The following is a 14184-nucleotide window of genomic DNA, read 5'->3' as shown; positions in this document are numbered from 1 at the left end:
ATTACCCTTTGCGTATACTTTTGACGTATCAAGGACTTTATTAGGGAAAAATTCATATTTCGTTCTACAGTTATCCTTTCCCACTTCCCTAACGGCGAAGGAACACCCCGCAAGTATGCGCGGGCACGCCGCACGTTTTCAAATTTTTGCGCATCCGAATTTTCACGCGGGCCGCTGACGTATCCCTCTGTCCTTGGTGCAAGTGAAATACAAAATGTGCAGTGAGTGAGAAAGGGAATTTGGGCCCTGTCCACCCTTGAGGACAGGGAGGGCTGGATCGTCAGACAAACAGTGACTGTGAAGAAGTCAACATCGTAAGTACCTTCACGCATACTACCCCGGCCTTTTTCGCTATATGTGCCGGTAATATGATAGTGGTCGAATTCAAAATTTTCCGTTTATTACATTTCATTTATTCTTTTCATACTTTTTTAGTGCATTTTGAAGAGGGTTGTATTTTTTGTTAAAAATTATTTTATCTTGTATCGTATCATGAGTTGGGGCATGGATTTAGGGAATTTATTACGTATTATATCAACATGATACATAACAAATGTAAAGTTCGAATTTTGTTTTTGAATTTGAACTGACGCCACTTTCATAATAACTGACACACTTCTACATTTTACTTTCAACCCAAAAGTGTATTTAGACATATTCCGGATAAAGTTTCATTACCGCCATAGTATTTATGTAATTTTTGGTGCAAAATCTATTATGAACTGTGATTTTTTGAGTGTACGTGTATTTCTTACACGTAAGAAAGTTATGTTATAATTTACCCGCGATATGTCTATAAAAACTGTATACATTCAGGTATAATATAGCTTTCCTTTAGTTAAAACTGAAGACAAGTGATGAAAAATAAACAATTTCTGAACCTCAAAAGTAGAAATTCCAGCATTTAGAAATGTATAGATTCCCTAACTGTGGTAAATTTTGACTAAAAGAAGCCTATATTATACCAGAATGTACAAACTTCATAAACGTGTACTTTTTTACTTTCCTTTCAAATTACATCCAATACTTTCACTGTTTCTTCACTGTCACTCGTTTTTAGATGAGCACCAAAGAAAATAGTGCAGGACGTGACCCGTCGTCAAGGTCTCCCCGACGGGACCGGAGCCGCTTCCGAAATCCTTCTTCGGGACGGCGGAGTCCGCCACGGGACCCGTCAAGGTGTCCCCGACGGAACCGGAGCCGGTCCCGTGGTACCTCGGCGAGGAGAACGCCACCGCGTGACCGGAGCCGGTCATCCATGAGTGCAGGCTCGTCGCAATGCGAGAGCTGTATATTTCTGAAAGAGCTGGTAGCTCACTACAAAAAAGAGGTACGTAGATACATAGGCGGTCTCACGGAAAACGATGATACTGGATTTACGCATTTGTTATATTGTTATGAAAGTGTGAAAACGTGTAGGCATTATAGCAATATAATAAAGTACTTGGCAAGATCTATTGACTTTTTCCAGTTTAGCAAGTTTAAATACCGAGATCGGTTTGATATGTAATATAGTTGCAGAATTATGATCCTAATGTTTTAATTCTGTACACTTTAAACAATGTATACATTTTGCACTGTACTTTATCATACTGCGATAATGCCTGAACAGTTTAATTGCACGTGAGTTCGGAAAATTTGAGTATGTATCAGTTACGATCGATTAGTGTAGGTCAGTATTTGCATGAGTATACTGTTTCAATGAAACTTATGAATTGTAATTAACATAAGATTTATATGTATTTTTCGTATTACAGATAAAGGAAGTAAAAAAAAAAACAGAGGGAGGTATTGTATGGCGGCGGATCAAGGACCGGAAGAGGGGGAAGAGGAGGACGAGGAGGAAGAGGAGGAAGAGGAGGAACAGGCGGGGGCAAACCCGCCAATTTATTTATATTTAAGAATAAATAAGAATATAAAAAATAAGGTGTTTGTTCTATATTTCTTCAACCCACCCTTCAACATTCCACATCCCAAAACACGATATTAATAAATCAATATTACCAGTATTAGTAAAAATTAATTTCAATGGATGTAAATTAAATTAATAATGTAAATATAAATTAATAAATAATGTATTGACTAATAATAAATATTACAGTAAAAGCGTTACTTTAGTAAATATATACAATTCTTAGCAGTTCATAATAAATGTATACCTAAAATATACATAACCTAACCCTAACCTACAATCGTACGAAAATGGATACATTGCCTGCATCACGCTTTTACTGTGACATATGTATCAAGCAAACGCTTCGGTTTTCCTATGATTACACGTTGGCAGTCCTCCTGAGTAGGCGCCATCTCCTAACCACTAGCCGAACTAAATTTGTAACGTGACTTGCTCTGTAGTATCCAGATAATGGCGGAATTCGTCTTTGGGAATGCTTTTACGGGAATACACTTTTCGTCCTTATATGAGAAGATTTTGATCTAAATAAGGGTTCATTCGAAAGAGGAAGGTTCAATGCAGCGCGGTCTGGTCACCGTTTGAGTCACAGAACTGTTTTAGTGACCTAAAAAATACTTGGAATCTGCGGATGTATTTTGTCGATTTTTCCTCTACTTTAGACACTCATATTATTAAATATCGACACAATCTCGTTGAACCATGACCAGACCGCGCTGCATTGGACCTTCCTCTTTCGAATGAGCCCTTATTTAGATCAAAATCTTCTCATATAAGGATGAAAAGTGTATTCCCGTAAAAGCAATCCCAAAGACGAGTTCCGCCATTATCTGGATACTACAGAGCAAGTTACGTGACAAATTTAGTTCAGCTAGTAGTTATAAGGTGGCGTCTAAGTAGAAAGGCTGCCGATCTGGAATCGTAGCCAGAATCAAGCGTCAGCTTGATTACGTCACTCGAACTGTGCTGCGAAGGCAAGCGAAAAAGGCAACAACGCACGAACGCTGAGTGAGACGCACTACAGTCATGCTGTCCTTCTCTCATTCTGCATGTTGAGATTGTCTCTTTTCTCTAAAATTTCACTGCAGTCCGCCTGGATTTTTCACAGCGCCCCATAACAAACCTCGCCTCATTCAAACTATATCGTGTTTGGTATCATTTTAATCAGAGAAATTTCACCAATGCGCTAGTAAAAATTTCGGTTAAAAAAAGTCAAAAATAAAAAAGTTTTATAATTGAATTAGTATTAGTCACACCGATATGTTTCGGCTCTTTCCTTTGATCATTGGACCTCTCGCTCTCTCCTTCACTGTCTGTCCCTTTCTACGTTCACGTTTGGCTGGCTATCGCATATAATCCGAGATTCGACACCTCTGCTGAATATATGAATTGTTGCACATATTCAACTTTTACTGTACAGACGCGAGGTCCCTCCATTTATTAGTTCTAATAGTACCATATTACTTTTTTATGCAGAATGTTTCAAGGAGTTGACACAAGTAAAAAAAATGCAATTCTACTTATATAAAAAATGGATTTGCATTTTTTGAGTGCATCGTTGCATTCACGAAGAAAATGAAATCACAGAAAAATATACATTATCATACCATTGAACTTTTACATAAACAGCTTTTTCCTATCTCTTACCAAATTCAAGATATAACCCGTCCCAATGGCATGACGTATCCTGTATACTTTTATTAATTAAAAAACATTTATTTAAAAAAGTTAATAACTTCTTCTAAAAATAATTCTCAGATTGCCCGTTCCTCCGGAGCAGGCATATATTTTTCAGCAGCGAGGAGTGCTACGGTGTGCTATGTAAAATCCACGCGTTTGGTCAGTCAGAATTTATCGGAGCGGGACAATTCTATCATTTGGGTTGAAAGAAAGATAGCATGATCACCGTACATCTCACTCTAAACGCGCGCCAATGTTTCGCTTTCGTTCTTCAGGCGTATCGTGGCGATGCCTCTGGCGAGATGAGCGTTTGAATGTGTTTGTAAAAATGCTTGAGGCGCTGTTGCCTTCCTAGATCGTGTTGCGCGCACGCTAGCTGAGAATTAAACCTTTCAAGTCGTAACAAAACACGCAAGTGGCTCCACCAGGCCCAACGAAAAAACTACTGTAATACCGACGTCCCGAATCGGTGACGTCACGTACTGGGCCTACCCCCTTAAATCCTCTAGATTGTCTGGTCTCTTTACGTAACGATCGAATATGTTATTGAAAAATGATGTTTCATTTTCTTCGAATCGGAGAATTCTATATCTCTGTTCAGGCCGACAGCTGTTTATAAATACAGCTTTTCTCGAGCTCATTTTAAGGGGCAGATGGCACAACCGATATGCACATTCTATAACACAAACCACACGTTGAGATAGAATTGCCATAGATACCAAAAATAGTTGATCGCGGACGATACCGCTCCGGCGTTTCGCTCGTAAAATGGCTTCTTTAATAATATTTCCTGTGTCCTGCGGCCCGCATTTACTTGCGTATTTAGCAATATAATATGCGACAGCTGTAACATTTCCGCATGGTTGAATATCTATGTTTGCTTCTCAAAGCTTTAAAAGAGTTGGGTTGTAATTGTTCACCATGATTTCGTTTCTTGTTCTCTTAAGTACGCAGAAACGTCCATTGTTCGCAAGTGTGTAATCTGGACCTAAGCACATCGTTCTTTCACTTATCGGTCTGGGGAATCCAAAACGACAACAACGATTATTACGATCTTTGTAACATGTAGCAGAATGTTTATGAATTTGGACTTTTTGAACTATGTCCCTCATATCTTGATTTTCTGCTTCCAATGAACAAGATACAACTTTCTCAATAACGTTGCGACCCTCGTTGGTAAGGAGATCAGGTACATTTGCACACCAAAGAAGCATGTGCAAATGTGGACTTCCCCTGTTCTGAAATTCTATTCTATGCCAAAAATCGATAACAACGCCACCTAGGCAATCTGAGTTTCTCAAATATTGCATTAACGCGTTTACACGTAACGTAAATTGTCTTGCAATAACTGCAGGGTATCTCTGAACCAACTTTAGTTGATCTCCAAAAGTTAGGTTTTCGAATTCGGTAATGGGACGACCATCGGCTAGTAGTAATGCTTTCAACATATCTGGCCAGTTCAGATCATTGCAAGAGAACGTAGCAAACCATGTGGGGTGTCCAAGACTTCGGACCATGGCGATTAATTCCGAACAGCAGTGTTTCCAGTATGATGCTGATCCTCTTATGTTTCTCATCGTGAGGTGTATATTATCTACTAATCCCTGTGGAGTATGTTCCCCTTGGCGCATTTTACATGATACTGAAATGCTAGCTTTTGCGCGGTAGTATTCAACAACAGATAATGCGAAGAATAAATAATCTGTTCGCTGGAATCGTTTGTCATTGCTCAGAATACGAGCTTGGAAGTAATCCAGTGGTGTTATTGAGATGTCTCTATGCTCTCCAAATCCATTTTTTCCATCCGGAAACATGAAGAACCAACACAGTCCTTCCATCCTTCTCTCCCTCTCTAGGTTCAAAGGAGGCGCTGTTTTTCTATGTATATTCGCCAGTTCTATCCGGTCATTGTCTGCGTTATTGTTAGTATTACTGACTGAGACGACACTATCGATGTTGGGAACACCTTCGTCAACCGAACGTAACATGCTTGTATCGAATATAATTCGTGTTTCGCCGGATTCTGTTCGAGGTGTCCCAAGTGACAGATGTTGCATTCTTTCTACCAGTGGAGATCTATTTCTTCCAGATACAATTGTTATAGGTGTTAATGAGTAGATATTTAATACATTGCTGTTGCCATCTTTCGCATACAAATTACGACGCAAGGTGGCCTGTAAAGCATCAATAGTAGTAAATTTCATACAGCACGAGGCGCCCCGTAATGGTGCTTTATATCCTTTTGGACCTTGTGCATGGGAATCAAACAACCAATAGTAGGTGGTCTCCGACTGGTTGTTGCATGATACGGCTATTGATGTATAATTTGCAGTAAGAATTCTGTACATATACTGTTGAAAAAACCTAATCAAACCATTTTTTAAATTTGGAAATCCTTCATCACCGTTATCAACATCAATATGACCATTTACAGCCATTTCATACCTAATGTTAATATTTACTCTGTTGTTATTAAATGATATGTGTGGCAATAATTCGGTAACGGCTAAATAGTCGACATTGACTTCTCTGGGGTCAGGATTACTTCGCGCTTCGATGCAATCACGGTAATATTTATCTCCTACTAAAAGTACATAATCGACATCACTAGTACACCACGTACTAGGGTCGAGCAAATGAAACGCAACACATGCAACTGCAGCTATGCCAGTACATTGCTTACCGCGAGATTCAATACTGAAGCGATCGCTAGCTTGATGGCACGAGCCTCGTAAAATAGCTACATTCTGTCCAACATTCACAAATCTACTGTTTGATTCAATATTTCTTTCTGCAACTTCCATTTCGTTTCTTGGAATACAACGCTGTTCAACGACTTCAGCTATTTCCAAAATGTTATTGGTAATATTAGAAAAACATGGTCGCACATCTTTGTATAAAGCATTATTTTGTAATAGCCATTGTAAAGCTACACGAAGTTTGCTAACGTCTATTTCAAATTGTCTTTGCCGCTCCAAATTTTCGAGGCTTTCCACTACAATCATTATACCGGTTTCGTTTAATCTAAGTGGAAGTTGCTCGGCTACTTCGAACACATCGCGGGCAAATAGGACTACCTGACCTTTGCACCAATCCTGACTGAAGCGATTCCGAATTTTCATGATTTTAAGAAACGGTATTATTCTGCACAACATTTGTTTTTCGATTTCCGATAAATCGGTTATCTCCAGAGGTACAGGCATGAGTTCCATTTTATTCCAGAATGCCTGTGATGGAACTTTGTGTTTTTTAAGATGATTTAGACAACGAGAACATGTTGTTACCTTCTCTGATTCTAATAGATTTGTAGGAATTAGACTAGACAAAGGCTGCGTGTGTAAAGCGTAACGTTGCTGCGGATATAAAGTCTTGTAACACACTGCACACGGTACATTAGCAAAAATATTAATAGCCGATTTAAAGTAGTCTTCCTGAAGGAGAAGTTCTTTTCTCCGTTTTTTAGCTAGTTCACGCATATTTCTCAAAAACGTATTCCTTGATTCGATACGTTCACTTAGTAGTACTTTCCGCATACGATTTCTCACAACCATTAAACGTTGCGAACGTTCCTCAGCAGATTCGGTCGCTAAACGCTTGCGGATTAATCGGAAACGGTGTGACCTTTCCTCCGCAGATTCGTTCGCTACACGCCTGCGCATTAATGCTAAACGACGTGACCGTTCCGCGGCAGATTCGTTCGCAAAACGCCTGCGCATTAATGCCAAACGACGTGACCGTTCCGCGGCAGATTCGTTCGCTAAACGTCTGCGCATTAATGCTAAACGACATGATCGTTTCGCGGCAGATTCGTTCGCTAAACATCTGCGCATTAATGCCAAACGGCGTGACCTTTCCGCCGCAGATTCGTTCGCTAAACGCTTGCGGATTAATTCGGTACGACGTGATCGTTTCTCGGTAGATTCGTTCTTTAAACGATTAGAAATTCTGCTTAGCCGACGTTTTCTTTCGTCAATCGTTTCGCGCGATTCTTTCGAACTAGCATATTTTCGCTTTGCAGACAATCTCGAACGGCGATCGTCAATAGTTTCCTCACGCCGTGCCTCTGCGTTTCTTTCACGTTCTTTAGAAAGACGTAATTGTTTCACATCGTCCGATTCATTCGCACGATTCTTTCTCATACGGGATGCACCTTTTGTACGTCTATCCATAATTATATATGTTGAAACTTTTTTATTTTATTTTATTAATTAGCCGCTGAAAGCGGAATTGGCCCGTTTGTTTTCACAAACAATAATTCGCTCCAGGCAGAATTGGCCAGTTCCTTTGCATTCGCTTAAAGCAGAATTGAACCCTTTTTATCTTTGTTTATATTTTCAGAAACAATGATTCGCTCACAGCAGAAATTGTCCGTTTCTTTAGATTTACTCAAAGGAGAATTGTTCTGTTTGTTTTCGCAAACAATGATTCGCTTAAAGCAGAATTGAACCCTTTTCCTTATTTATATTAAATTAAATTTAAAAAAAAAAGTTAGAATTATGATAATATATTTTATAATATACCTATCGCTATCTTCAACGGAATGTGTGATAAAATCAATTGATGACAGCGTCGCAATTCTAACTGATTGCTGCTCGTCGTTCGTAACTTGTTCGAGGGAAAGAGTGTGCGTCTGGTTGGTCGTGCCCCGCCTTGGCTCACACGGTTTGTGCGTGCCAAAATCGGCGGGGTGTGCGAAGGATCCCTCCTTTCCCCTGAGCCGGCTAATAACATTGTGTGAAATTCCCTTATTACATACTAATTTTCCCGAGCTCAGCGGAGCTTCGAATCCGTAAACACGGAAAAAGAATACGTATTACGCGAAAATTCGAGATGGATGTATTACAAAGGGATGCCGCGAATAAAACAAATCAACATTCAGCAAAGAATATTACATTTGGACTATTTTTCGTTTTATCTTGGAAAAGATAGTATCGTTGGATTGTTGAGGTTCTTCTGATTAAATTGAATCAAAAAACACGACATAGATCGGTTTAATTTTACTTTAATTGGTTATTAATGGTTGACTGGATCAATTTAAATTGATTAATAATAACAAAACTTGTAATTAGAAAAATATCACAAATTTGTTGATAAAAGTTTCATAGCGAAAAAATTAGAAATAAACACGTTTCATCGTTGCATTAATACTGTTTTGCAGATATAAACTGGATTGTTTTCGTTTCCTCCTCTTTTCACTCGCTGTCCTTATTTATTATTTATTTACGTTCAAGGCAGTCGACAAATTTCAAACAATGTAAGAACTACACGGTATTCGTGAATCCATACGACGCAAATATGTGCGATCCTGGAATGTGCCCCACCACTTCTGTTATTGTCTTCATTTAGAAGTCACAGATATTTGTTCAGTATAAATCTAAACGCGAGAAAGTGAATATAGGTAAGTACCAAATAAATTACAAGTACCAATAATTTATATTTTTAAAAAATATATTAATTTAGTCCTCATTGGTTGGTGGTTTGGTTGGGTGTAATTCTGAAAATCACTTGTCCCCGATTTTCTTTTTTTTTTTTATTAAAACAGTATTCTTGCGTGTTTTCTATACGCTGATTAGGAATATCATAGTGAATAAAAATTGCCGACTACTTGGCTATTGTAAGGCGGCCGGCAGCGCTTTGGCGCAATAATAACAAATTCTTTATCAAACAATATTATTATTTGTAAATTCTTGTGGGAGCGACGTGTGAAGAAATTAAACGTAGATCCGTTTATTCATTTACTTCCGGATATTAGGATTTGCTATTTTGCGGCAGTGCTGCTTCCGTTTGTGAGAAGCAGTTGTATTCATTGCGATAAACGTAAAAAATTATAATTTTTATTTTACTATGAAAATCATTTCGTAGCCAAATTACAGTATGTTTGTTGAATATCGTATATTCAAAGCTTCTATGTAACCGTTAACAGCTCGTCAACACAGTTCGACGTCCTTGTCCTTACGCGATCCGTCCCGCGTCCCGTCGGACTGTTTTTCATAATTCGATCGGAGTCAAGTCGTCATCGAAACATTCATTGTTCAGAAAAATTTTTCATCGCACTATTCCCAGTCCCGCGGGCTAGTTTATCCTTCTTTTTCAATCGGATCGGTTCAACAAAATAATAAATAAATCAGACCAAGACGAAACATAATGATAATATTCATAATCAGCGTATAAAACACGTAAGAATACTGAGTTTCAAAATAATAATAAAATAAAAACAAATAGGAGTGATTGCTTTTCAAATTTTTATCCACAAATGCGGATTATTTTTTATTTTATTTTATTAATTAAGCTTTTTTTTCACAGAAAATGGAATCAACCTCTACTGATCATAAGTATAAGTCCAACTTTAATGGAAGATAAGCGAATATACTGCATGATTTAAAAATATGCATCTAACACATATATTTCTTCTTTTTTTTTATTATTCTTTCAGAGGAAGCGCTGACGAATGCATTGGTGCAGCTTCAGCAGCAGCTGCAGCTGGTGCAGGAGCAGCAGGCGTCGCTGCACCAGCAATTCATCCTGCACCAGCAGCAGCAGCAGCAACAGCAGCCGCAGCAGCAACAGCGGCCGCAGCCGCAGCCGCAACAACATCAGCCGCAACAACAGCCGCAAGATTCTGATATACCTAAGCGCAGTATGTATCACAGCTTTTATTATCTAACATATAATTTTCATTTGCGTCGTAAGTAATAAAAGAAATTAATTCTCAAATGAATGAGTTATGTTAATACGTCGTATTTTACTTTACAGAAAGAGGTACTGCGGCCGGAACGCGGCGCCGCTACCCCGGCAAATGGTCGCGCGACGGGAGGGGCGGCGGCAGGGGCGGCGGCAGGGGGGGGCGGTCCCAATAAATATTATGTATTTTTTAAATGAAAAAAATACTAAATACAATTAGAAATCAATGTTATTCATCTTGTTTTCTTTCATTTATACTTAACTACAGTAAAACTTGGATATATGCAACAAACATTGGTACCCAGGCGTTGCATATATCCAGTCGAGGTGTAGAATCTCGGGTTACACGCGACGAGCAGCCAAGCGTGAACGTAGAAAAGGACAGACAGTGGTGGAAAGAGAGAGGTCCGATGATCAAAGGAAAGAGCCGAAACGTATCGGTGTGACTAATACTAATTCGACTATAAAACATTTTTATTTTTGACTTTTTTTTACTGAAACTTTTACTAACGCATTGGTGAAATTTTTCTGATTAAAATGATACCAAACACGATATAGTTTGAATTATAATTACTTGCTAAAATTGATGTTAAAGGTTGGCGAAAAGCAAAGGAGGATTGGAAATGAAAACCGGTTGCGGCGTCGACTCGGGTTTCAAACATTGCATATATCCAAGCGAGGTGTCGATTCTGGGCATTTAAACGTTGCAAATATCCAAGCGACGTGTCGATTCTGGGCATTTAATGTTGCATATATCCAAGCGAGGTGTCGATTCTGCGTCCGTACAAATCGTTTGTACCGTGCCGCGTTACCTATTCTACGTTCGTACACAACATGCGATGTGTTGCAGGTTGCATGTTGCGTGTTTGATGTATCTTAGGTGTACGGCCTGTCTTATACATATGTAGTCGAGGTGCCAATTCTATATTGTTTATTTTATTATTATTGTTCATTTATTCTATTATCATTCTGTTATTACTGTTAGCTTGTAAATTACTTTAATTTTCAATGGGAAGAACCTGTCCGGTTTCATGGAAATCACGGGCTGTTCCTAACATCATAAAGCACCTAATTTTCAGTCCGTAGTTCCGCTGCTTAGAAATATTCTGAACTGAACCGTGGCAACAATAAGTTTATGAAGCCATCGACCAGTTTAGTACTTTGCTAGAAATATTTTCATGTAGATTGTTTACCTCTATTGCCTCGGGATTAGTATATTTCATTTCCGGGTTCTTTATTCTCAATATATTTTGTCAAACTCGAAACACTTCCTCAGTTTATTGCCCGCCACGGTCACTTCGCAGCCACCTGGAATTTCCTCGACGTCACAGGGGTAGCATCGCTACCTGAGATTACCGTTAGTCGAAGGTGGTGACTATCATACCACCACTGCGAAATATGTTTAACCAATGACAAAAATCAGGGGAAACCGATTGTACCAATCCGAGTAGGGCACCCCCGCTAAAATCACCCCGTCCGAGGTGACTTAAATGAAAAAAATTGTTACCCGGCACCAGAATCGATCGAAATGTCGATATCAAGTAAAAGTTGCAAGTGTGTAATATGTCTGCCGGAAAGAGGATAAATTTGTCCTTAGAGGATCGTTTGAAAGTGTTGGAGGATTTGAAACATTTTAGTATTTCGCTTGTTGCGAAAAAATATAAAGTTAACCGATCAACGATTTGGAGGATCAAAAATAACGCACCAAAAGTGATGGAGTTTGTGGACAAAGGGAAGATCCAGCGAAAACGAAGAAGAGTGAAACCATCGTTATATGATGCATTGGAGCAAAGTTTGCTGGCATGATTTATTGAAAGAAGAACTGTTGGTGATTTTATATCCAATGACGTAATTATGCAAAAAGCAAGGGAATTGAAGGACAGTATGGGGTTGCCGTTGGATTTTAAAGTTAGTAGGGGCTGGTTAGATGGATTCAAAAAAAGACATAATATAGCTTTAGTGAAAGTGTACGGGGAAAGTGCAAGTGCTGATGAAGATGACGCGATAAGATTTTGTAATGATTTTATAAAATTACTGGAAGAAGATGATAGTATAAATATAGATAATATCTATAATATGGATGAAGCTGGTCTTTTATGGAAAGCCTTACCATCAAAGACCTTGATAGAAAGAAAAGAAAAGGTCGTAAAGGGGTATAAAAGCCGCAAGGAGCGAATCACGGTGGCACTATGTGCAAATGCATCTGGGACGCACAAGTTGATGCCCCTAGTTATTAATAAATTTGAAAATCCGAGAGCTCTGAAGCATTGTAAAAGTAATCTTCCCCTCATCTTCAAATCTCAAAAGAATGCGTGGATGACACAAGTATTGTTTCGTGATTGGTTTGAAAATTATTTTAAGCCCAGTGTACGGGCATACCAGCTAAACAAAGGAGTGACTGGAAAAGTTATTTTGTTATTGGACAATTGCGCAGGACATACAGTGCCGCCTGAATTATTGAATGCAGATAATTTCAAAATTATGTATCTCCCGCCAAATACCACCAGCTTAATTCAACCCATGGACCAGGGCATAATAGCTAAACTCAAATGTCTGTATCGTCATAAAACATTAAGGAAAACTATTACTTACCAATGCGGAATAAGTGAATTCCAGAAGCAGTTTACATTAAAAGATTGCATAGAAATACTGCACGAGTCATGGAGCGAAGTATCTGCGAATAATATTATTAATTCATGGAAGAAAATTATTCCAAGTCAGGAGGATTGGTATCAACGTGCTATGAGGGAGGACATAAGCAGTTTTACAGGTGATACATACAGCCACCGAGATATCACAGAATTTTTGTCCATTTGTGAACAAGAAGAAAGAAGAACACACACAGACGAGGGAGATGAAGAGATGCAAGAAGATGAAGAGATACAAGAAAACGTAGAAGAACAAATGAATAAACAAGAGGAGCGGCAACGTTTATATGAGCGTTTGGAGCAAGATTTATCACAAGAAGCGCCTTTTCTTCAAAAATTCTTTAAGGTCATCAAAGACCAAGTATTAGGTAATGTTAATATCCATTCTAAGTACTGTTGTATAATTTTATAAAAATTATAAACATAATTTTCATATTACTAATTAATTTTTATTTTTTAGGCACCGATGATTAACATACTCGATGATTACCGATGATTACCAAGCTCTTTGATGGTAAGGCTTTCCATAAAAAAGGCCAGCTTCATCCATGTTATAGATATTATCTATATTTATACTGTCATCTTATTCCAATAATTTTGTAAAATTATTACAAAATCTTATCGCGGAATCTTCATCAGTACTTGCACTTTCTCCATACACTTTCCTTAATTTATATTATGTCTCTTTTCGAATCCATGTAATCAGCCCTTATTAACTTTAAAATCCAACAGCAACTGTTGGTGCGTTATTTTTTTTCAAATATATGACAATACATATTATAATGTGCAGTTTTATTATTATTTTAATAAATAAATATAATTCAAATCATATCGTGTTTGGTACCATTTTAATCAGAAAAATCTTACCAATGCGTTAGTAAAAGTTTCATTAAGAAAAAGTTAAAAATAAAAAAGTTTTATCGTTCAATTAGTATTAGTCACACCGATATTACGGTCGGATCATATTACACGGTTTCCTCGCCGAGCGGCTCGGTCCGGCTTAGGGGGATCCCCCCAAGTGGAGGGGATAGCGATGTAATATGATCCGACCGTAATATCGGTGTGACTAATACTAATTGAACGATAAAACCTTTTTATTTTTAATTTTTTCTTAATGAAACTTTTACTAACGCATTTGTGAGATTTTTCTGATTAAAATGGTACCAAACACGATATGATTTGAATTATATTTATTTATTAAAATAATAATAAAACTGCACATTATAATATGTATTGTCACATATGTATAAGGCAGGCCGTACA

The 14184-nt window shown here is 38.1% G+C and overlaps 1 protein-coding gene across 1 annotated transcript; it reads left to right on the top strand.

The window, feature by feature from the left end:
- The first annotated feature begins 1258 nt into the window (after positions 1 to 1258).
- Positions 1259 to 13395, top strand: LOC123989189 (jerky protein homolog-like). The gene is made up of 6 exons (XM_046289888.1): positions 1259 to 1330; positions 1758 to 1788; positions 10026 to 10229; positions 10346 to 10351; positions 12138 to 13289; positions 13382 to 13395. Exons 1-6 carry the CDS (start codon positions 1259 to 1261, stop codon positions 13393 to 13395), a joined length of 1479 nt encoding a protein of 492 aa, XP_046145844.1.
- Positions 13396 to 14184: the final 789 nt, after the last annotated feature.

This window comes from Osmia bicornis, unplaced genomic scaffold (assembly GCF_907164935.1).
Source record: "Osmia bicornis bicornis unplaced genomic scaffold, iOsmBic2.1, whole genome shotgun sequence".
Lineage (NCBI taxonomy): Eukaryota > Metazoa > Arthropoda > Insecta > Hymenoptera > Megachilidae > Osmia > Osmia bicornis.
Note: the sequence above shows the minus strand (reverse complement) of the source record. Positions and strands in the feature narration are given on the sequence as shown.

Bases quoted from the DNA above. Each gene is read 5' to 3' on its own strand.
- LOC123989189 (XM_046289888.1), top strand. From the start codon at position 1,259: ATGAGTGCAGGCTCGTCGCAATGCGAGAGCTGTATATTTCTGAAAGAG. The intron at 1,331-1,757 runs GTACGTAGATAC...TTCGTATTACAG, and splicing joins TAGCTCACTACAAAAAAGAG to ATAAAGGAAGTAAAAAAAAA. The intron at 1,789-10,025 runs GTATTGTATGGC...TTATTCTTTCAG, and splicing joins AAAAAAAAAAACAGAGGGAG to AGGAAGCGCTGACGAATGCA.